Source organism: Balaenoptera physalus, assembly GCF_965194825.1.
Source record: "Balaenoptera physalus genome assembly, chromosome: X".
NCBI lineage: Eukaryota > Metazoa > Chordata > Mammalia > Artiodactyla > Balaenopteridae > Balaenoptera > Balaenoptera physalus.
The window spans coordinates 128391322-128414132 of record NC_138903.1 but is presented as its reverse complement, the minus strand read 5'-3'; the positions used below and the strand labels follow the sequence as shown (position 1 = coordinate 128414132).

The 22811-nt window shown below is 39.7% G+C and overlaps 1 protein-coding gene across 1 annotated transcript in view; it reads right to left on the bottom strand.

Annotated features, from left to right (window-relative positions):
- Positions 1–17911, bottom strand: part of FMR1NB (FMR1 neighbor) — a gene marked incomplete at its 5' end in the record, with an annotated part of 35392 nt that extends 17481 nt beyond the window's left edge. The window contains 3 exons of the mRNA XM_082446761.1: positions 727–867; positions 4384–4503; positions 17704–17911. Of these exons, the coding sequence (XP_082302887.1) occupies positions 727–867; positions 4384–4503; positions 17704–17911 (469 nt within the window). The remainder of the gene's footprint in view (positions 1–726; positions 868–4383; positions 4504–17703) is intronic.
- Between the last annotated feature and the right edge of the window lie 4900 nt (positions 17912–22811).

Below are 22811 nucleotides of genomic sequence, written 5' to 3'. Positions count from 1 at the left end.
TGATCAGGTTTCAGTTTCCATTATTAATACTAGATATTCAACAAAGACCTGTAAATTGAATAGGGACTATATTAACCTAAGACACTGTTTTGCATGCATCTTTTTTGTACCATTTGTTGGTAGTTAATCATATCAAATATGTCCATAAAGGGACCAACTGGTAATATGTCCCCACTATCCAAATAAAGGAGCAAAAACAGATGGTCTAGTGTTCAAAACATTGTAAAGAAAAAAAATCTTAAGAGAAGAACCTAATTCAAAAACAAAAGAACAAAGAGAGAAACTGACAAACAGACTTAACAGGAAACATTCAAGTTACTGTTACATACTGAGATGCTGAAGAAAAGATAAATGAGAAGAATTCTACTCAGGGAGAAAAGATGGGAAGAGAAAGTAAGCTAAGGCATGCCTGACTGGTATCTTCTCCCAGGCATTGAGGGTTACATCTCATAAAGCCTGGAATCTATGGGACAAGATAGTGACTAAAGCAAAAGAAAAGATGAAACTAATTTCAAACTGCCATAGTCACACCTAAGGACTAAGCAGGAGCGGCTCATGAATAGAGGCCTGACCACTTCAGGACTTTCTACAGATGGTATTGCTCTAGGGCTGGGAGCCTCCTTTCAATGTTAAGCTGAGAGACCCAAATTTAAACTTATGCCATTGTGACCTGTTTATTCAATTTTTAAAAACAGGAATATAATAAATGTAAAAGGATTAACTTACTGTCTTTTAGCGGGGCAAAACAGTTGAAGTTACTGGTCCCAGATGACGAATAACAGCATTTGTATCCCAAACATTGACTTTTGCTAAGATCTTGCAGGTGATTGCAAGGCTTTACCACCTGATTCTCCTTTGGAATGCATGCTTTTAGAAACAAAATGCAAGAAAGAGAATTCAGCATGGTTATTAAGTACTTTCCCTAATTAAATAATTACTGCAAGACAAAAGAAAAGAAAAACAAACACTTAAGCTTGTACATTTAAAGAAAAGATTGAATGACATATACAAATAGTAATAAATGCTGAAAAAATAAGAGTTAAACTAAAAGTTACCACAAAGTTACTTAACATCACACATTTTCAATTCTAGATAAACTGCAGAAAAATATAAACTGTTAACAGATCATTGGTAAGGTAGTTTTTGGTTTTTTGGTTTTTTTAAATTTATTTATTTTATTTATTTTATTTTTGGCTGAGTTGGGTCTTCGTTGCTGCACACGGGCTTTCTCTAGTTGTGGTGAGCGGGGGCTCCTCTTCCTTGCGGTGCGCGGGCTTCTCATTGTGGTGGCTTCTCTTGTTGTGGAGCACGGGCTCTAGGCACGCGGGCTTCAGTAGTTGTGGCTCACGGGCTCTAGAGCGCAGGCGCAGTAGTTGTGGCGCACGGGCTTAGTTGCTCCGCAGCATGTGGGATTTTCCCGGACCAGGGCTCAAACCCGTGTCCCCTGCATTGGCAGGCAGATTCTTAACCACTGCGCCACCAGGGAAGCCCGGTAAGGTACTTTTAAAATGACTATAAACATAAGCTGAGTAGTAGTGATACAAATGTAACACAGAAAGGGCTAAATAACTAGAACAGGCCAAATGCCCTTAAAACTAACACCTTGTTAAAAGAATACCACAGATACCATCTCACTCAATTTTACTAAGCTACAGAAATGCACTGAATCCATCAATGAGACTGAATGTAAGTAAAATTCACACAGTTTACTGCTAGAGAGTAAAATAAGTAATACTATTGGCATTGACCTACTTTCTGTGAACACTTAATCATATTGGCACTGCAGTATGTTTTAAGATTCTTCCTTTTGGCCTTAAGTTACAACTCTATAATTTTGAATAGGCAATGATTTATGGCATGAATACCAAGATTCATGCAACTGTAAGAAATTCATGCATATCTGAATCTGTAAGATTCACAAGCTGAAACAGCTGATTTTTTAAACATCCTGCTTTATATGAAAAACAAGTGACAACTAAAAAGGCAGATATCAGATTTTTATTTGAAAAGAAAACCTTTACAGTATGGCTTAAGGCCAGCATAGATTCAGTTCAATCTCCAATACTATCAACAACTACAGACTTAGAAAAGTAATAAATGATGTTTTACGATCACTCTGAAGCACTTCAACATCAGCAAAGAATGATAGAATGGTTATAAGTATATTATTACCTCTTGGTATATTTTTTTATATTCTTCTACTTTAAAGATTGGCAATTCCTGAAGCTCAGGTAAAAATAATAACAGCTACCATTCATTAGTCACCTATTTGGGCGAGGTATCTTGCTTTACGCACATTATTTCCAATCTTCACAACAAACTCTCAAAATTAGTTTTACAACCTCCATTTTTAAAATGAAGAAATAAAGGATCAAAGTAGCTTGCGCAAGGTCACAAATTTAATGCATTACCAGTTGGCCTGGATATTCATTTCCCAAACATTTTAGACATGTGAGAGCTTAGCCTACTTTGTTGTTATACTCTAAGCAATCTGTTCTTCAATTCTGCCAGGCCCACAGTGACTCTCCTCCCCAGGATGGACTGCATCTAGAATACCATGTTCAGTCCTGGACATCACACACTCAGGGAAGGGTGACAATTGTCAGGCCCTGGTCAGAGATCGGATGGACTTCCTGTGTGCTGAGTTCCTCACTATAGATATTGTTCAAAGACCACTTTCCAGGAATGAAAATCATACAAGAAGAGATTTTAAATCATAGAAGAGACTGGACTAGATGATCTCTAAGGTCCCTTCTAATGCTGGGCTTCTGTTATTTTATACCTAAATTGCATCTGATGGACTTTATGCCAGATACTAAAATTAGCTTTTAGACTCAAATTACTAATTTTGAAGAATAAAAAGGGTAGAACAATTTCTATCAGGTTTAAGCGTATGACTTTATCCAAAGGGAGAAGGATTGTGCGACCTCTCAAGCTTCCCTGCCAGTCTGTCTCAAGGTTATCATTTTAATCTGCAAGAGATGAATCTATTACTAACAACAGTCTAATGATGAGAAGACGGTCTTTTTGTTAGTGCTTAAGTGGGAAGAATATTCATTTTTAATTATATAGGGGAGGAAATAAATTGGTTAAAAGTACTTCACATTTTATGAACTTGTAGTTATTCTTTTTCAAGAATACAGTATATAATATTTTATAAATATTTAATCACTGTTGAAAGAGTTGAACCAACCTAGGTGTGATATTTCTCTTAAAATGGAACAGTCTGATTTTTTTGGGCAAAAACGTCATCTCATAAATTGATTTTGACTCAACGTACTGCACCAAGTTGGAGGAGTATTTCAGAAATGCAGATATCTTATTTAGACTATTTTTAAAGGTGGCTTCAGTGTTTGTATAATGTACTTATTATAGGTAGCTATGGGACAGTTTACATCTGCTATCTTCTCAAGCTCTAAAGCTTAAATCATCATTTGTTGTTTATGACAAACTCCAGTGCTCACTATTCTTTTAGCTTCACAACATACCACCTTATCAGACTTCTCTTTCTCCAATCGATTTGACCATGGCAGTATTTTTAAATAAATTATTTAAGGAGTTCGTTTATTTTGCTATTCTCATTGGTAGTAGATGTCATAATGCTTGTTTTGAACTGGAAACCTCTTAGAGAAACATGAAGAGATTTATGCAAAATCAGAAGAATTCAGTGGTAGGAATTAAACAATGGATACAATTTTGTGCTTATATATGTACATCAAATTTTATTAGAATAAATCCTGCATGATTTTTAATAAAAGCTTCATCTTTATAATTCACATATGTCAATTTATTTGAACCTTCTCCTTGAAAGGGCACCACATGCTGTACAAAATGAAATGTGTTTATTTGTGGTTAATCTCAGGGGCCGTCATGTGCTTGATAAACACATTATATACAGAATCACAAAAAGACAGAGATGATGTGACTTGAAACCTGAACTTTTTATCATTAAAACAGATGGGAAAACATCTGGTATATTCCATAACATTAGAGCTACACAGTACCCTGATTAATGCCACAGAAGACATTGATTTCACAATACTGGATCAGTGACTAAATTTCAAGCAATGCCATTAAGGTAAATTTTGAAAGGTTTAGAGATTTGTAAAGGAAAAGTATTCTGTAAAGAGTAACAAATATTTATGGAATGACTTAAAATACTGTCTCAGTTCATCTTCGCAATTCTTTCTGGTAAATATTTTCATTTTAAAGATGAAGACATTGAGGTTCAGAGGTTATCTTGCCTAAGTCAAAGGGCAGAGTCAGGATTAAAACTCAGGTTTGTCTCACTCCAATGCCAATAGACCACACTGCCTCCTAAACATTTAACTACTGTTTTCAAAACAAGGACATTGGGAGGAATAAAATAAAACAGGAACTTACTTGTTGGAAAGAAAAAACTTAACAGAGCTTCCCAGGCAGCAGTTTCTTCCAGAGGTTGTCCACTAGCATTTTCATTGCTCCACAGAATATATTCACTTGGAGGCACAGAATTCGAGAACCCTTAAGAAAAGTGAAATTATTAATCCCAACATATAACGTATTTATCACTTTCTTTGACCCTTTAAAAGTAATTACCTGTGCTTAAGTTAAATATGGAAAGTCTAAGAGCTAACAGACATTGCATTTAAAACCCGTAACAGCTTAGGTACAATTAATAACCAGAATATGTTTTTGCTGTGAAACTGAAAAATTGAGTATTAAGTTTAAATAAATTAATTAAAAAATAAATAAATTTCAAAATGCTTAAGCTGTAGGCCGACACATCCCATTGTTGCACTGTAAACTAATTTACAATAGTGAACTTGCCTCTGACAGTCTTGACATTCGGAGGCCCAATCAATTAACAACTTGGAAACAGTATGTATTCCAACTAAATCAGGCCCCATCACAGAAACTCTTGGCAAATATGTTGGCTTCTTTATTTACGAATAAAAATCAAGGCCTTAGACACTGTAAACCTTCCTTATCCTTCCTCACTACTTCAACCAACTTGCTTTTAGTTTTATTTGCATGATTCCCTCCTATATAAGAGGAGAGGATATCCATCCTCATTCCCATGACATGGAGTTGTCCATATCATTAAATATTTTCCAACACTATCTTTAATAACCTTACAGTATTACATTATACGGCTCTATTATAAATGAGTTAATAATTTTCCCCATACAAAGACATTTAAGTTTTTTACAATTTACTGATATTATGAAGAACACTGCCTAGAAGAACACTCATAGATACAGAGAACAGACTGGTGGCTACCAGAGGCGTGAGGTGGGAGAAACGGGTTAAGCGGGTCAAAAGGTACAAACTTTCAGTTATCAATTAAATAAGTCCTGTGATAATGTAATGCATATTTAAAAGTTGCTAAGAAAGCAAATCTTTAAAAAAAAAATATATATATATATATATATATATATATATATATATATATTTATTTATTTATTTATCTGTATGTGGGATCTTCATTGCAGCATGCGGGATCTTTTAGTTGCAGCATGTGGGATCTAGTTCCCTGACCAGGGATCAAACCCGGGCCCCCCTGCATTAACCACTGGGCCACCAGGGAAGTCCCAAGAGAGTAAATCTTAAAAAGTTCTCATAACCAGAAAAAAAAAAATTTGTAACTGTGTATGGTGACAGATGTTAACTCGACTTATTGTGGTGATTTCACAATATACACAAATATCAAGTCATTATGTTGTACACCTGAAACTAATATAATGTTAGATGTCAATTATACCTCAATAAAAAAAAAGAAAAAGAAAAAATAAAGAACTCTGCAATGCAATGATTTATCACTGTAGCTATATATTTGCAGATATTCATGAAAAGTTCCTTAGGATAAATTCTTAAGGAATGGCTATTGACCTTGGTCACACTACCCTCCAGTAAGGCTGCCCCAAGGTATACATCTACCAGCAGTGAAGGCAGTGCCAATATTCTTGGACCCTCACCTTTTTTGTTGTTTGTCAGTTTGATGGCCAAACTAATGTTACCCCTTGTTTTAATTTGCACCTTTAGTCATCAGTGAACTGATCTCTTTCATATATTTGTTGTGTAATAGAGAACTTAACCCTTAATCTGCCACATATATTGTAAATATTTTCAAGGTAGTCAGCTACGTTTGTATTTTTTTTTGTGCCTTGATTTCTTTTTATTTATTTGTTTGTTTGTTTGTTTGTTTGTTTATGGCTGTGTTGGGTCTTGCTTTCTGTGCGAGGGCTTTCTCTAGTTGCGGTGAGCGGGGGCCACTCTTCATCGCGGTGTGCAGGCCTCTCACTATCGCGGCCTCTCTTGTTGCGGAGCACAGGCTCCAGACACGCAGGCTCAGTAATTGTGGCTCACGGGCCCAGTTGCTCCGCGGCATGTGGGATCTTCCCAGACCAGGGCTCGAACCCGTGTCCCCTGCATTGGCAGGCAGATTCTCAACCACTGCGCCACCAGGGAAGCCCTACGTTTGTATTTTCTATGGTGTTTTAAGAAATTCAAAAGTTTAAAATGTTTTATGTAATCAAATGTATCAATCTCTTCCATTACTATTTCTGCCTTTCAGGTCATGTCTTAAATGGCATTGTTGATCTTTTAAAGAATGTCACCTGCCATTACAGTAAACAAAGGATGTAGCCGGCCACATCCACCAAGCCATAAGTCACTGAGCCGCCACAGACGGTGCACCCTGAGCGGATTCAGGATGGAGAAAAGCAGGATACTGGCCCTAGATAGTTAAGATGCATATCAAGGGAATGATTTCAATAAGCCCAGACTCTTGCATCTTCCCATACACAGAAAAGCGCTAAATTCATTAACTTGAGATATCTGGTTTTTCTTTAATTAGCAGAAATCTTTTGATCTTTGACTATCTGGGTGTTTTTTTGTTTTTGTTTTGTTTTTGCCAAAACTCCTATATCCTGGCTCCTCCCTTACCTCTTTGGAACAGTCCCTCAGAGCTATCTGAGAGGCTGTTTCCTGGGCTTAAGTCCTCAGAAAGTCAGCCAAATAAAACATAATTCTCAAATTTTAGGTTGTGCATATTTTCAGTTGACAGCATTCTACACTCTAATACTTCCTTCTAACACTTTTACAGTTTCACTTTTTATATTTAAATCTTTAATCCACCTCGAAAATATTTTGGAGTATGTTATGAAGTAGGGACACATGTTTTCCAGTTTTCCTAATACCATTTATTAAATCCATCCTTTCCTACTTATGATATCACCATCATATTCTAAGTCCTTAGTCATAGATTTGTTTCTTGACTCTCTATTCTGTTCCACTAATCTATCTGTTCATGCACCAATACCACTGTTATAATTTACCTTGTATTATCATATGTTTTAATAACTGGATCTGGCAATCTTTTCATTAGTCCTCATTATCAAAATTTTATTCTCAACTCTGAAGAATTTTTTAGATGAAACTTAGAATCATTTTGTCAAATCAAAAAATCCTAATAATATTTTTATGGTAATTATGTTCCTTATTTAACAGTCATTCAAAAAACATTTATTGTGTGCCTCATGTACTAGGCATGAATTTACTTAAATGTAGACTCATTTGGAGAGAACTGATAACAGTACAAAATTATCTCACCCAAGAATCTCACTCATTCAAGTCTCTTTTTATCTCCCTGAGTATACATTTATAGTTGCATTCATATAGGCCCTGTACCGTTCTTATTACACTTATTTCCATATGTCAAACATATTTTGTTGTTATGTTATGAATATGCTATCATAAGAATATTCACTTATCATTTTTAAATATCCTTTATATCAATGATAATATTCTCTTTCTTATTTTAATGAGACCAACTTCCATACATAAACACTTGAATGTGTATTCTCAGCCTGTAGGGTACTTTATTATAATATGAACTTATTATATGAATATGAACTTTATTATACATGTTAAATCAAGCTAACTTGTATTATTCAAATGGTCAATATCTTTATTTTTTCTGTCAAGGACTAAAATATATGTATCATAGTCTCCCACTACGATTGTAGATTTGTCCATTTCTACTTGAAGTTCTAAAACCATTTTTTAATATATTTCAACACTATGCATAAGTGTTCATTCATTACAGTTTTATCTTCATTGTGTAGTACATATCTTGACAGTATCTTGACAAAACCCATTTTTTCCTGTTTGTTTTCTCCTAACCCCTACTCATTCAATAACTATGTATTTAATGCCTACTATATTCGAGGTTTTGGGGATACATCAGTGAACAAATCAGATAAGATCCCTACCCTCATAAAGCTTACAATATAGTGGAGAAAACAAACAAAAAAGTAAACTAACAAATTAAAAAATTACAAATTGTAATGCATGCTATGAGGAAAGTGGATACCAATACAATATAAGGTAGGGGACCTACTTTAAATAGGGGCTGGCCTCTCTGAGATGATATTTCAGCTTAAAAAAAGAAAAAAGATTAGAAGAAACTGGCCATACAAAGGGCTTGGAAGAGTGCTTCCAGCACAGGGAACAAGAAGGGAGACTAATATTGCCAGCCATACTTTGCCAGATTAGAAGGCTCACTGCCCTACATTATACAGGAAAGGAGCTACAGTTGGAAGCAGCCTTCACAGGACCTGTGTTCTGTACTGCCATTTGCTCACTCAGTGCCCCCCTTGCACAATTGACTGTTCTTGTCAACATGCCATCTGAAGGAAGTATTGGCTGGCAGTAGCACACAGTGACCTGAGTCTCCATACTAGGTTATCTTCTGCATGGGGTGTGCTCTCTGGAGTCCCTCTAGGATGGAGATTCATCTCCAACTCAAAGTACCCTAGCCTCTAGACCCTGCCAGACAGGCTTGGCTTTAGCTGAAGTGAAACACGGGTTGCTGCGACTTCTCTCATTAGTGTCTGGCCTGGCCTTCTTTCTATCTTTCAGAAATCCCTCCAAATTTCTAGGATATCAATAAAGATAGCACCTGGGACTTCCCTGGTGGTCCAGTGGTTAAGCCTCCGTGCTCCCAATGCAGGGGGGCCCAGGTTCAATCCCTGGTCAGGGAACTAGATCCCACATGTGGCAATTAAGAGCCCGCATGCCGCAACTAAAAAGATCCTGCACGCCGCAACGAAGATCCTGCGTGTCGCAACTAAGACCCGGCTCAGCCAAAATAAATAAATAAATAAATAATTTTTAAAATTAACAAAAACAGGATCAAACTACACATTAACTAAAAAAAATGTTTTTAAAAATAAAATAAAAATAGCACCCTTCTTGGTTCTCTGGGTTTTCAACTATTACAGATCTTTTGGTCACTTCGATGGGTACAAAAGAAGGAGGCAACTAAACATTTACTCAGAAAAGCACCATCAGCAGCAGCCTGAACCCAAAGCCTTCTGCATGTTTAACCTGCTCTCTACCACTGGTTTCTTCCCTACTCTGAAAGACAATTATTTATAAATTAACTTGAGCACTATTTCCCAAAGTGTGGCATAAGTACCATCAGCATTACATGCGCTGATTTTAGGTGGAACACAGTTGAATATTTATGGATGTATTTAATTTTCGCTATTTAGGTATTTATTATGAAAAGTGTAGAAAAAATATACATGACTAGTATATCAAAACTACCATGACACCAAACATCATTTACCATATGGCAAACCTTTATAAAATCCCCTTTGACATTCCTGTTCTTTCATTACTGGAAGCAACTGTCCTTTCCTCTCTCCAAAATCTTCCATCAGCCAGTGCCCAGGTCTTTTCAGAGCTTCCTCTTCACCTTATTAAGCTCCAGCCTCTTTCCCCTCCCCCACTGTTATTCATATGCAGAATAATTCCATCCCCTATGCTTCTAATTTGCATCTGTACACTCATTAAGCTCAGCAAATAAAAGACTAGGAGGCAGCATCCCTAAATGGCAGCAAGAAATGGTAAAGAACCAATTATGTTTCCCTGTCACAAAGAATTTTTATTTTTTAATTTCCCTGTTACCAAAAAAAGACTGAAAACCTAACTACGTTTCAAAGGAAAAAAAAAAAAGCAGACTCAAAGCTGTGGGCTTCACGGGCATGTGACCTATGCAATGTACAGAATGTGGCTCTTAAAACGGTTCCACACTTGGTTTAATGTTCTGCTACCATCTTGAGATTCATAATACATTTTGAACAAGGGACCCCCACATTTTCATTTTGCAAATCATGTTGCCAGTCCTGCTCTGCAGTGAGGTCTCTCAGATGAGGAACTGAAGTAAAGGGCGAAGAGACAGAATGCGAACAGTAGCTAACGGTATCAGCTTGAAGAGGATTCTGCTAAGACTTAAGTTGAGGGTCTACCTATGCCGCAGTCTTTTCTGGGCCTTGTCCTCAAATAGACCTGAATTTGCATCTTGGCTCTGCCACATACTGCCTGGTGAACTTGGGCAAATCAGTAAACTTCTCTTTGCCTCAGTTTACTCATCTGCAAAATGGGAATGATATTTATTTTGAAGAATTGTGAGTATTAAATGAAGTCATACACAAAGTGCTTAGTACAATGTAAAATGAGTAAATATTTTATCATATATCTTTCATTTTTTAATTGTTTCTAATTTTAAATTTAATAACATTACTTTGTTTTCACGATATTTATTTTTATAAATAATTCTCTTAATCGCAAATATGACCAGTTTCCCATTTATAACGGTGCTATAGTTTCCTTTTAAAATAAATATATTTATTTAAAAAGTGAGGCAATTTAAAGAAAAATATGAATAACTGATAGCATTAAGATAACAAAGAATTGTGAAGGTGTTATACAAACGACTGAGGCAGGAGAAACACCTGTCTAGTGAAATCTCCTCAATTTTTAGACAAGATAACTGAAGCCTAAAGAGGCAAAATGCCTCATCAAAAGTCACACAGCAAGTCAGTGGCAGAATCATGACAACTCAGGTCTCTTAACTCCTAGATCAGGGCTCCTCCAACTACACCACATACACAAATGGTTAAAGCAAGACCAAACTTGGTGCCTAGTGTGGTACAAGGCAGTCAATCAGACCTATCTAGGTGCACTGCCTCACTCACTCCCCAAAATAACAGACAAATGAAGTATTAATATAATAATATAGAAACCAGTCACGTGGTTTTTTCCTATGGAGCTAAAGCATTCTGAAAATATTACCTATTAGTCAATCTTTATTTCTCTCTCTTGTTTTTAATCTCCCCAAAAAGGATGTGCAATAAGGACTGACCCAACAAGTTACAGAGAATTGGTGGAGGAGGTGGGATCAAATTCCTAGCCCTGATCTACTAGTCTCTTCATCCTGTATGCCACTAGTCTATATGCCTTATGCATAAAAGTAACCTTAAAAACAAGGTCTAAAAGACTATACAACCTGGAGCTCTCCCAGAGTTAATTCAGATCCCTCAACCTCAATTCTCCTTGGTGGCATTAAATCTAAGAGAACTCAGAAGGGTCTATCTAGAAAGAAGGGAAATTTTAGCTCTGGGACCAGATGCCCTGCTTTCACTGCAATACTCCAGGGGCATGGCCAAATTATTTTACCCCTCAGTGTGTATTAGTTTGCTAGGGTCACTGTAAGAAAGCACCATAAACTGGGTGGCTTAAAACAATAGAAATTTATCGCCTCAACAATTCCAGAGGCCAGAAGCCCAAAATCAAGTCCAGAATCAAGATCAACCAATAGGGTTGGTTCCTTCTGAGAACTGTGAGGGAAAGCCTCTCTCCTTGGCTTGTAGATGGCTGTTTTCTCCCTGTGTCTATTCATATAGCCTTTCTACTACCAATGTCTATCTCTGTGTCCAAATTTCCCCTTTTTACAAGGACACCATTCATACTGGACTAGGGCCCACCTCACTTTAACTTGATTACCTCTATAAAGACCTCATCTCCAAATAAGGTCACATTCTGAAGTGCTAGGGGTTAAACGTCCAACATTTTTTGTTGTGGGGGGGACACAATTCAACCCATACCACAATGAATTTAGTTACATTAATTAAGTTAAATCATTTTAAATACAAAATGATATTTAATCCATCCAGTCACATATTACCTCCTGAGAATCTGGGACATCTGACAACATTTAGAATGAATCATGGATTATTTTAGGAGAAAACATGTTAAACCTATATTGGAAAAAGTCCTCATGGAAATAAAGAAATCACACTGAATAACAGTATTCTCTTTTTATAACAGTTCTACTCAAAATAGGAGTAGAAAATGAAGAACTCACAGACTAAGAAAATAACATGTACAATTTATAGTTTTGTTTCTTAAATTACGTTTTCAGAGAATGAAAAAGCTCTGTTTGTAAGGTTCTCAGCTTTATTTGTAACTAACATTTATAAATACAGTAAAACTAATTCAGAAATACATTGTATTTTAGATGAATAGTAGGAAAAATAAATATGGATAATTCGAAGTAATATGATTTGTGGATGATCATTTAAAAGGCATCTTAAAATGTTTTTCAAAGAGTAGGAATATTTTTCTAACTTATTTAAAATAGTTGATAAAAGAATGCATAACATATACTTTATTTAACACTGAATTTCATCCCCAAGCAGCTGTGACACAGTATATAGTGGTCTCTGTTCATTTTACTTAACAATGCCTCTGCCCAATTTTTGCTTCCTTCTTTGACTGTGGGAGGACCTTGGCTGAGGAGATGGAAGACCTCTGGGGATGGCAGGGAGAGAGAAGTCATTGAGATTAGAGGTGGGGATGATGGAAGGTCTTTGGGCTTGAAGCTGGAGCTTGAGGGAGGGAGGGAGGGAGGAATACTATGGGAAAGCCAAGTCCTTTATGTAGAGGAGGAGATAGAATACCATTGTGAGGTAACTGGGAGGGAGGGCAGGCCAAGGGAGGTAAGGTAGAGAAGGCCCTTTTTTGAGAAGGCTATCTTGGAGCTAAGGAGAGAAGGCTGCGGGGAAAGAAAAAGTATTTGAGTGGGGGGCAAGAAAGATCTGGAGGAGGGGGGGCTTCCCAGGTGGCGCAGTGGTTGAGAATCTGCCTGCCAATGCAGGGGACACGGGTTCGAGCCCTGGTCTGGGAAGATCCCACATGCCGCGGAGCAACTAGGCCCGTGAGCCACAACTACTGAGCCTGCGCGTCTGGAGCCTGTGCTCTGCAACAAGAGAGGCCGCGATAGTGAGAGGCCCGCGCACCGCGATGAAGAGTGGCCCCCGCTTGCCGCAACTAGAGAAAGCCCTAGCACAGAAACGAAGACCCAACACAGCCAAAAATAAATTAATTAATTAATTAAATTTAAAAAAAAAAGATCTGGAGGAGGAGGTGGGAAAGACTTTGAGTGAGGAAAGTGAGGCAGCAAGAGCATTGAGTAGAAGGAGGAAAAGAAGACTTTTGAGGAAGGAGAGAGTAGCTTTGGGTGGTGAGGGAAGAGAAACCTGTGAGTGGGGAGAATGGGGGGCCTTTGGAGGGCTGAAACAGGCATCTGAGAGGGGGGTGAGCAAAGGTCTCAAGAAGGGTAAATAAGAAGGAAAGGGAAGGATTTTGACTGAGGAAGAGAAGGGCTCTGTGAAGGTAGGTTAGAGAGAGGACAATGTGACGTAAGAGAATGAAGGCATTTTAAAAGGGACGTGAGGGGGACTTCCCTGGTTGTGCAGTGGTTAAGACTCCACATTCCCAATGCAGGGGGCCCAGGTTCGATCCCTGGTCCTGGAACTAGATCCCACATGCATGCCACAACTAAGAGTTCACATGCCACAACTAAGGAGCCAGCGAGCCGCAACTAAGGAGCCCGCCTGCCGCAACTAAGGAGCCTGCAAGCCACAACTAAGGAGCCCGCCTGCCTCAACTAAGACCCAACACAACCCAATAAATGAATAAATAAATAAATAAATAAATAAAAGGGAGGTGAGGGAGTGAAGACCTTGAGTGAGGGGAGTAAAGGGCTTTGTGAAATAAGGAAGAAAGGCTTTTGAGTGACGGGAGAGAAGGCCTGTAAGGTGAGCAAAGGAAAGTCATTGTGGGGACGTGAAGAATGAAAGGACCTTGACTGAAAGTTAAGAAGAACTTTTGGAGTGGTGATGAAGAAAGGAAAGCATTTCTGAGAGGAAGAGAGGAAAGGGATTTGTGAAGTGAGGTAACAGACGGAAGGTCTTTGTGAGCATAGGTAAAGGAGGAAAGTTCTTTGAGTAAGGAGGTGAGAGAGTTTAGTACTATGTGAGGAGAGGGAATTTCCTACTTTGTGAAAGGACTGGAAGGAAGGAGGTCTTTCAGGGGAACAAGTGAAGAAGGGAAGTCATTTGTGAGGGTAGAGGAGGCAGGGAAGGCAACCATGAAAGAAGGGAAGGCCTCTGTGAGAGGAATTGAGCAAGGAAAGTCCTTGAGAAGGGACGTGATGCGGAAATGAATTTGAGAGGTGAGGTAAGGAGGGTTAGTAAGGTGAGGTTAGAGGTGGAAGAGCTTTAAGAGAGGAGGTGATGGAGGTCAGCACTTTGAGTGGTGCGGTGAGGGAAATTAGTACTTTGTGATGGGAAACAATAAAAAGGCCTTAGGAGAAATGAGGGATGGAAGTCATTCATGAGGGAAAGAGGGCATTTGTGTAAGTTGGTGAGGGGATTTAGTAGTTTGGGAAAGGAGGCTAGGGAAGGAAGACCTTTCAGAGAAGACCTAGTATAAGTAAAGAGACTGAAACACTAATCAAAACCTCCCTAAAAAGAAAAGTCCAGGAGCAGATGGCTTCATTGGTGATTTCTACCAAACATTTAAAGAAGAATACCAATCCTTCTTAAACTCTTCCAAAAAATAGAAGAGGGAACACTTCTTAACTCATTCTACGATGTCAGCATTAATCTGATACCAAAGCCAGACAAAGATACCACAAGAAAACTACAAACCAATATCACATATGAATACAGATACAAAATACTGGCAAACCAAATGCAACAGCATATTAAAAAGAATATACAAAATGATCAAGTGGGGTTTATCCCAGGAATCCAAGGATGGTTCAACATAAGAAAATCAATGGAACACACCACATTAATAGAATGAAGGAAAAAAACTCACATGATCATCTCAATTGGTGCAGAGAAAGTATTTGGCAAAATCCAACACCTTTTATGATAAAATCACTCACTCAACTACGAATAGAAGGGATTTTCCTCAACAGATAAGAAGCATTTATGAAAAATCAACAGCTAACATCATAATCAACAGTGAAAGGCTGAAAGCTTTCCTTCTAAGATCAGGAGCAAGATAAGGATGCCCACTTTTACCACTGCTATTCAACATTGTATTGGAAGTTCTAGCCAGAGCAATTAGAACATAAAATGAAATAAAAGGCATTCAAAATGTAAAGGAAAAATACAACTATCTATTCACAGATCAAATAATTATATATGCAGAATATTTTTTACAGTTCACAACAAAACCTACTAGAGCTAATAAATTCAGCAAGTTGTAGGGTACAAGATCAACACGCAAAAAGCAGTTGTGCTTCTATATACCAGCAATAAACATTCCAAAAAGGAAATTAAGAAAACAATGCCACTTACAATAGCATCCAAAAGAATAAAATTTCTAGTAATAACTTTAACCAAGGAGGTTAAAGACTTGTACAATGAATACTACAAAACACTGCTGAAATAAATTAAAGAAGATATAAATAAATGGGAAGACATGCCATGTTCATGGATTGAAAGACTTAACACTGTTAAGATGGCAATACTGCCCAACATGATCTACAGATTCAATACAATCTCTATAGGGACTTCCCTGGTGGTCCAGTGGCTAAGACTCCGCGCTCCCGATGCAGGGGGCCCGGGTTCAATCCCTGGTCAGGTAACTAGATCCCACATGCCACAACTAAGAGTTTGCATGCTGCAACTAAAAAAATTAAAAAGACCCCACATGCTGCAACTGAAGATCCCGCACATAGCAACGAACACCCGGCACAAACAAACAAATAAATAAATAAATAGAAAAGTGCTTTAAAAAAATATACAATCTCTATCGAAACTCCAGGGGCCTTTTTGCATAAATGGAAAAGCTAGTCCTCAAATTTATATGGAATTGCAAGAGGCCTTGAATGTTCAAAACAATATGAGTAAAGAACAAAACTGGAGGAATCACATGTCCCAATTTCTCAACTTTCTACAAAGCTATAGTAATCAAAAGAGTATGGTACTGGCATAGGGATGGACACACAGACCAACAGAACAGAACTTAGAGTCCATCAATAAACCCATAGGTCTATGGTTAACTGATTTTCAACAAGGGTGTCAAGACTATTAAATGGGGAATGAATAGTCTCTTCAACAAATGGCACTGAAATAACTGGATATTCACATGCAAAAGAATGACGTTAGACCCCTAACATATGCCATAAACAAAAATTAATACAAAATGGTTCAACAACCTAAATATAAGGACTAAAATCATAAAACCCTTAAAAGAAAACCTAGGCATAAATCTTCATGACTTTGGATTTGGCAATGGATTCTTAGATATGACATGAAAAGCACAAGTGTCAAAAGTAAAAAAAAAAAAAAAAACAGATAAAATTGGACTTCCTCAAAATTGAAAACTTTTGTGCATCAAAAAAGCTATCAAGAAAGTGAAAAGAAAACCTACAGAATGAGAGAAAATATTTACAAATCACATATCCAGAGTATATGAAGAACTCTTACAACTCAATAACAAAACCACAAACAATCCAGTTTAAAATGGTCAAATGATTTGAATCGATATTTCTGCAAAGAACATATACAAATACCCAGAAGCAAATGAAAAGATGCTCAACATCATTAGTCACTACAGAAATACTAATGAAAACCACAATAAGATACCACTTCACTCACACTAGGATGGTGATAATCAAAAAGAGGGGGTGGTAACAAACACTGGTGAAATGGAGACCCTCATACACTGTCAGTGGGAATATAAAATGGCTCAACCACTCTGGAAAAGTTTGGGACTTCCTCAAACAGTTCAACATGGAATCCCCATACGTCCCGGCAATTCCACTCCTAGGTATATGCCCAAGAGAACTGAAAACATACTGACACAAACACCTGTACATGAACATTCATAACAATATTATAGCCAACAGCTGGAAACAGCCCAAATGCCCATCAATCTGATCAACGGATAAACAAAATGCAGTATATTCATACCACAGAATAGTATTCGGCGGTAAAAACGAATGAAGTACCAATACATATACAACATGCCCAACTCTCGAAACCATTATGCCAAGTAGAATAAGCCAGACACAAGGAAGGACAAATATTCTATGTTCCCATTTATAAGAAATGTCCAGAACAAATCCAGAGAGACAGAAGTAGACTGGTGGGGGTCAGGGGCTGGGAAGTGAGGAATAACTGCATTCTCAGTGGGTGTGGGTTTGAATTCGGGGTGATGAATTGAGATAGAGGTGGTGGCTGCTCAACGTTTAAATATCTAAATGCCACCGCATTGTTCACGACCAAATAGTTAACTTTAGGTTCCGAGAATTTCACCTCCGTTTTTTAAAAAAAGGCGGGAGGTGAGGGGGTAGGGTTTTGTGAGGACAAGTGGGGAGGGAAGGGAGGGAAGGTGCTTCTGAAGGGAGATAAGAAGGGAAGCTGTTTGTCGTCGGACGGGAGGGCAGACGCAGTGGGAGAGAGGGATGGCCTTCGCGCTACCGCGCAGAGCCCCGCCCTTCGGCGCCCTCCCCTCACCCTCCTGTCCCCCCGAGGGGCCCTCGCCCGGTGTACCCCGGGCGGCACTCACTGGCACTCAGGTAGTAGTAGCACAGCAGCAGCAGCAGGACCCAGACGCCGAACAAGAGCAGCCCGGAGTGTTTGCGGGCCCACACCTTCACCAGAGAGTGGCGCGTCTCGGCCTGGATGCCGCGCAGGGACCCCTGCGGGCCCGGCTTAGGCTTGTCCGCCGTGATGGCCTGGCGCTCGGGGGTACTGCCGCTGGTGGACCACCCCATCGCCAGGTTCTTCTCTTGTTTCCCCGCCCGACAACTGCTCAGCTTGCAGCGCGACCCCCGCAACGCCCGGGTCTTCGACCAGGTCCTCCCCAATATCAACCGCCCCTCGAAAAGCACGCCTCAGGGTCCCCGATAAGCTGAGGGGCTGCTGCTCCGTCCGCCGCCCAGTACCCAGAAGCCCCCGGGGCGGTGACGCTTACGTGATACCCCCGGCAGCACGTGCGGCTGTCGTGCCGGGCCCAGGCCCCGCCCCTTCGTAATGGCCGGCTCTAGTGGCTTGTGCCCATGCGCCGCTCAAGGCCTGCACCTTCTAGGGTTTGTCAAACGTTGTCGAATGAATGAACGGGGCCCCCAAGGCCTGAGCCAGTAGCGGGACTGGAATCATACTCCAGCCATGGCTGCTAATTCCTCCTCAAATTCAGTCCTCTGACACCACTGTAGCCTCTACAGTCACCACAGGCAATCACTGCAGCACCGCCAGATAAATGTGGCTTTTTAAATGTAAATTTTCGTTATTTAAAATTAAATGGAATTAAGAAATCGCTTCTTCCTCAGTCCCAGTAACCCCATATCAAGTGCTCAGTAGCCACACATGGCTCAGGCGACCATATCTGACAGGGCGAAAAAGGAGCATCTCCACCACGGCAGAAAGTTGTGATGGGCAGCACTGGACGTGAAGAGTGACGATCGTGAATATGGTAGACGTTCAGTAGGTTGCTACACTGTGGTAGGAGCTCTTAAGGGGAACAAGATGGTATTTGCCTTCGGAGACCTTAAGGTTGAGTCACAAATAAATGAAACAATAGGACAGTATGAGGACAAAGAGTGTGTGAGGAACACAAAAAAGTGACTCAGAACACTTCGATTTGATTCCCATCATTTGTCACCAGTGAATTGGGTGGCCCTAAGTGCCTTCCTTCTGCTGTGCCTTAGTGCAACACGTGTAAAATAAGACAGCATTGTCTCAGAGTCCCCTTTTGACTCTAAAATCTGACCCTTGGGCAAAATCCCATTAACTCGCTTTGTGTGGGCACATCTGCAAATGCACTTTGTAGATGGTGCTGGAACACTTGTTCATCTACCTCCGTCTAGTTTTCAAGGGATGTGAAACGACCCCCTTCAACTGCATTTCCATCTTCTTTCTTACTACATTTTACTCTGGCTTTCCAAATGGTTTTCTACTAATCATATTCTATTGTTCTTTCCACTGTTAATAAGCATTCCATAAGGGGAAGGAGGAAGGAAGTTTTCCTATGTAAATAATTCTGGAAATTTAGCGCACTCCACTCTACCGCCACATCTAGGAGCAATTCATAATGCTCTTTAGTTTATTAAAGGAGCTGGCAGGAAAAGAAGCTGCTTTCCTTTCCTTTTATCTTTTCTTAATCTTTTTTTTGGGGGGAGGGCCTCAGCTTTTCCAAAATTAATTTGACCAGAGGACGCCTATATTAACAGCTTTTGAAATTACTGCCTTCAACTGTGAGGAACAGGAAAGTGTCTGAGATTTTACTGTACTTCTGAGTAACAAGGCAGCCTGCCACAGTTTCGTAAATGCTGGCAGAAGATGCAAGACTACTGGGTCAGAGACAAAGGACAAAAGCTCCCCTAGACATTCAGACACTCGAGAGACCCATGAACAATCGCCTCCCAACAGCAAACTTGTTCATGTCATAGAACCCGTGGAAAATGATCGTATGACCAGGTACCACGCAGCCGCCCTGTGGGCTCAGGGATTAAGCTAGAGCACACGGGTTGGAAACTCAGCTCTCTACCACCTCATGGGTTGTGCTCTCTGAGTCTTCGTTTTCCCTTCTGCAAATTATGGGCTGTGGACATCCTGATTGTGAAGATTCTTTCCAGCTCTGGCTTGCTGTGACTCGCACTTGACTGTAGCGTTTGGGGTTGCTGTCAACACGCAAGGCATGGCAGTTTATGGCAACAATGCAATATTCGTGAGCAATCCACATTATGCCACTAGAAATACACATTACTAACAAAAACTCAGGGGGACAAAATCTCTAATATTAAGTCCGAGTACTTCCTGGTTTACAAAACACTAATTCGAGATTGGGGGGCAGGGCACAAAAAGCCATCCACTTTGTAGATTATCAGATGTAGATTTAAATCCTGCCCTGGCTTTCCTCTTTCATCCTATATTTTCAAAGGAACTAAATTTGATACTAGTCAACCTAGAGCTAATTAGGGAGGAAAATCTGTTGCATGGGCATGAATACAAGGACTGCTTCACAAGATGGTACATACCACTGCTCAGAATGTAACTACCATTCTTGTGGAAAATTGAGAATTGACACTTTTTTAAATATCACTACAGGCAGACATGAAAAGATGTTCAACATCAGGTAATCAGGGGAATGCAAATTAATCAACAATGAGATAATTTAGGCTCATCAGATTGGCAAAAATTAATAAATATTCACAAGAATGTACAGAAATGGGAACTCAATCATTGCTGGTGGAGGTGCAAATGGATACAACCACTTAAGACAGCAATTTGACCACAACTTGAAAGGTTAAATATTCACATATTCCGTGACACACAAATTCCACTTTTAGGTATCTATCCTGTCACCCATGTGTACAAAGCAACATGTACAAGGGCATTCATTGTTATAATGAAAGCAACATAAAGGATGTCTCAGTAGGGAAATGGAAACATTGTTGTTCATTCCTATAATGTATTAATATATAGTACTTAATGATGGTTAGGATCAATCACCTTAGCTGACATAGTAATTCTTTTTTTTGGCGGACCTGCCTAGTGGCATAAGGTGGCAGTTTCAGCTTCTAATTCAGTGGAACCATTGTTGTGTTCCCTGAAAGAGATACTTCTCTCTTGAATAATAAGCTTCTAAAATAGCAGAAATCAGAGAATGAGAAGCAAAGTGCAAACATCTGTAAAAGCATATCATTAGGCATCATTCTCACCATCACTCCCTTAGTCCTTAGCCCCATGTATTCTGGTTCTGGGACAAACAGTGCCTTATGTTGATTACTGGTCCTGTTTCAGAGTGCACAACACATCCTGCAAGACAGCACCACAAACTTATAGGGTGCTTTCTCCTAGGTGGTGTCATAACTAGGTTTTTAATAGGTGATTTCATTGTTCTAGTAAGCCAACTTCTTTTTTTCCAGCTTTTTTGTGGTATAATTGACAAATAAAATTGTAAGATATTTAAAGTGTACACGTGGTGATTTGATATATACATACATTGTGAAAAGATTCGCACCTTCTAGTTAATTAAGACATCTATTACCTCACAACTCTCTCTTTTTTTTGGTGAGAACATTTAAGTTCTACTCTTAGCAAATTTCAATTATACAATACAGTGTTATCAACTATAGTCACCATGTTATACATTAGAACCTCGGACCTTATTCATCTTACAACTGAAAGTTTACCAACCTCTCCCTGTTTCCCCTACCCACCAGCCCCTGGCAACCACTTTTCTACCCTCTGTTTCTGTTTCTGACTTTCACTTTTTTTTTTTTAAGATTCCACATATAAGTGATACCACACAGCATTTGTCTTATTTCACTTAACATAATGCCCTCAAGTTCCATCCATGTTGTCACAAATGGCAGATTCCCTTTTTTCTTATGGCTGAATAATATTCCAATGTGTGTGTGTGTGTGTGTGTGTGTGTGTGTGTGTGTGTGTATCTCACATCATCTTTGGCCGTACTTCTTCAGGAGACCTTTCCTGACCCTCAGACCAGGTTAGAGCCCCTTCTTATACTTTCCTGTGAGGTTAGTGTGATTAGTGTGCTCCGAGGACAAAGAACAAGATAAACTCAAAGGGCCAATATTGCCAGAACAAAGGGCTACAGGACTCCTAACGCTCTGTCACAATGTGACCATTGCCATGTCCCAGAGCCCTCCCAAGCAGCATGCCCTGTCCCTTTACTATCCCATATAGTAAAGACATTTGCCCCGTTTTTCTCCCACTCAGCACACTGAAAGTATACCTACTCTGCCCAGTCAGCAGATGACTTACAGGTTCCCTGCCTATAAAAACAGACAAGCAACCCATGCATCATTGTCAACTTTCCCTGGCTACCAGCAAGTCGGCCCACTGTTCTTGCAGCCACCCTTCCCTTTAATAAGCTCTATCTTCCTTACATTCTGCCTTGTGTCTGGAAATGCTTTTCCAACCCGCGCTCGGACCACGACAGTTAGGTTATAACATCATGAATCCTCTGGTGCTTGAATGGGAAAAATAGAAGTCACAGTTGATTCAGAGAAAGATCTGATCCATGTTTACCGCCTCCTCCACTCACTCTTGCAGGACATCTTTCTGGTGGCTTTTCTTTGTTTACATTGAGTTGAATTTCGTCTGTCACGCAAACATGCTTCCAAACCTCTCATCCAATTTTACCACCTCATCCACAAGGCGGGAGAGTGGAGAATTTGTTGTCCCCTATCTGGAATTGGCATGGGACACCAAAGTGTCTAGAAAAGTCCCCAATCCTTCAGGGTTTCTGAGGGTGGCTAAAGAGAATAAAATGCCAATCTTGGTGCCTTAAAACAACAAAGGTTTATTGCTTGCTTACACTACCTGCCTGCCACAGGTTGGCAGGGGCACTCTGCTCACTGTCATCACTGAGACCTGGCCTGACAGAGGTGCCACTGCCTTGTCATGCCACCATCTCCACTTGAGCTTCCAAATTGCCGTGGCAGGGAGGCGAGCGCCGAGAATCACAGGGCCCTGGTCTTCAACGCTTTGGCCCAGAAAGGACATCTAGCCATTCTCTTTCCACCTCAATGGCCAAAGGAAGTTACAGGGCCACGCAGCACTCGAGAGAAGCACGTGCCCGGAAGGAAGCGAGAACCAGGAAATTTGGTGACGCCTAGAAACGTCTAACAGCAGCATCATTACAAA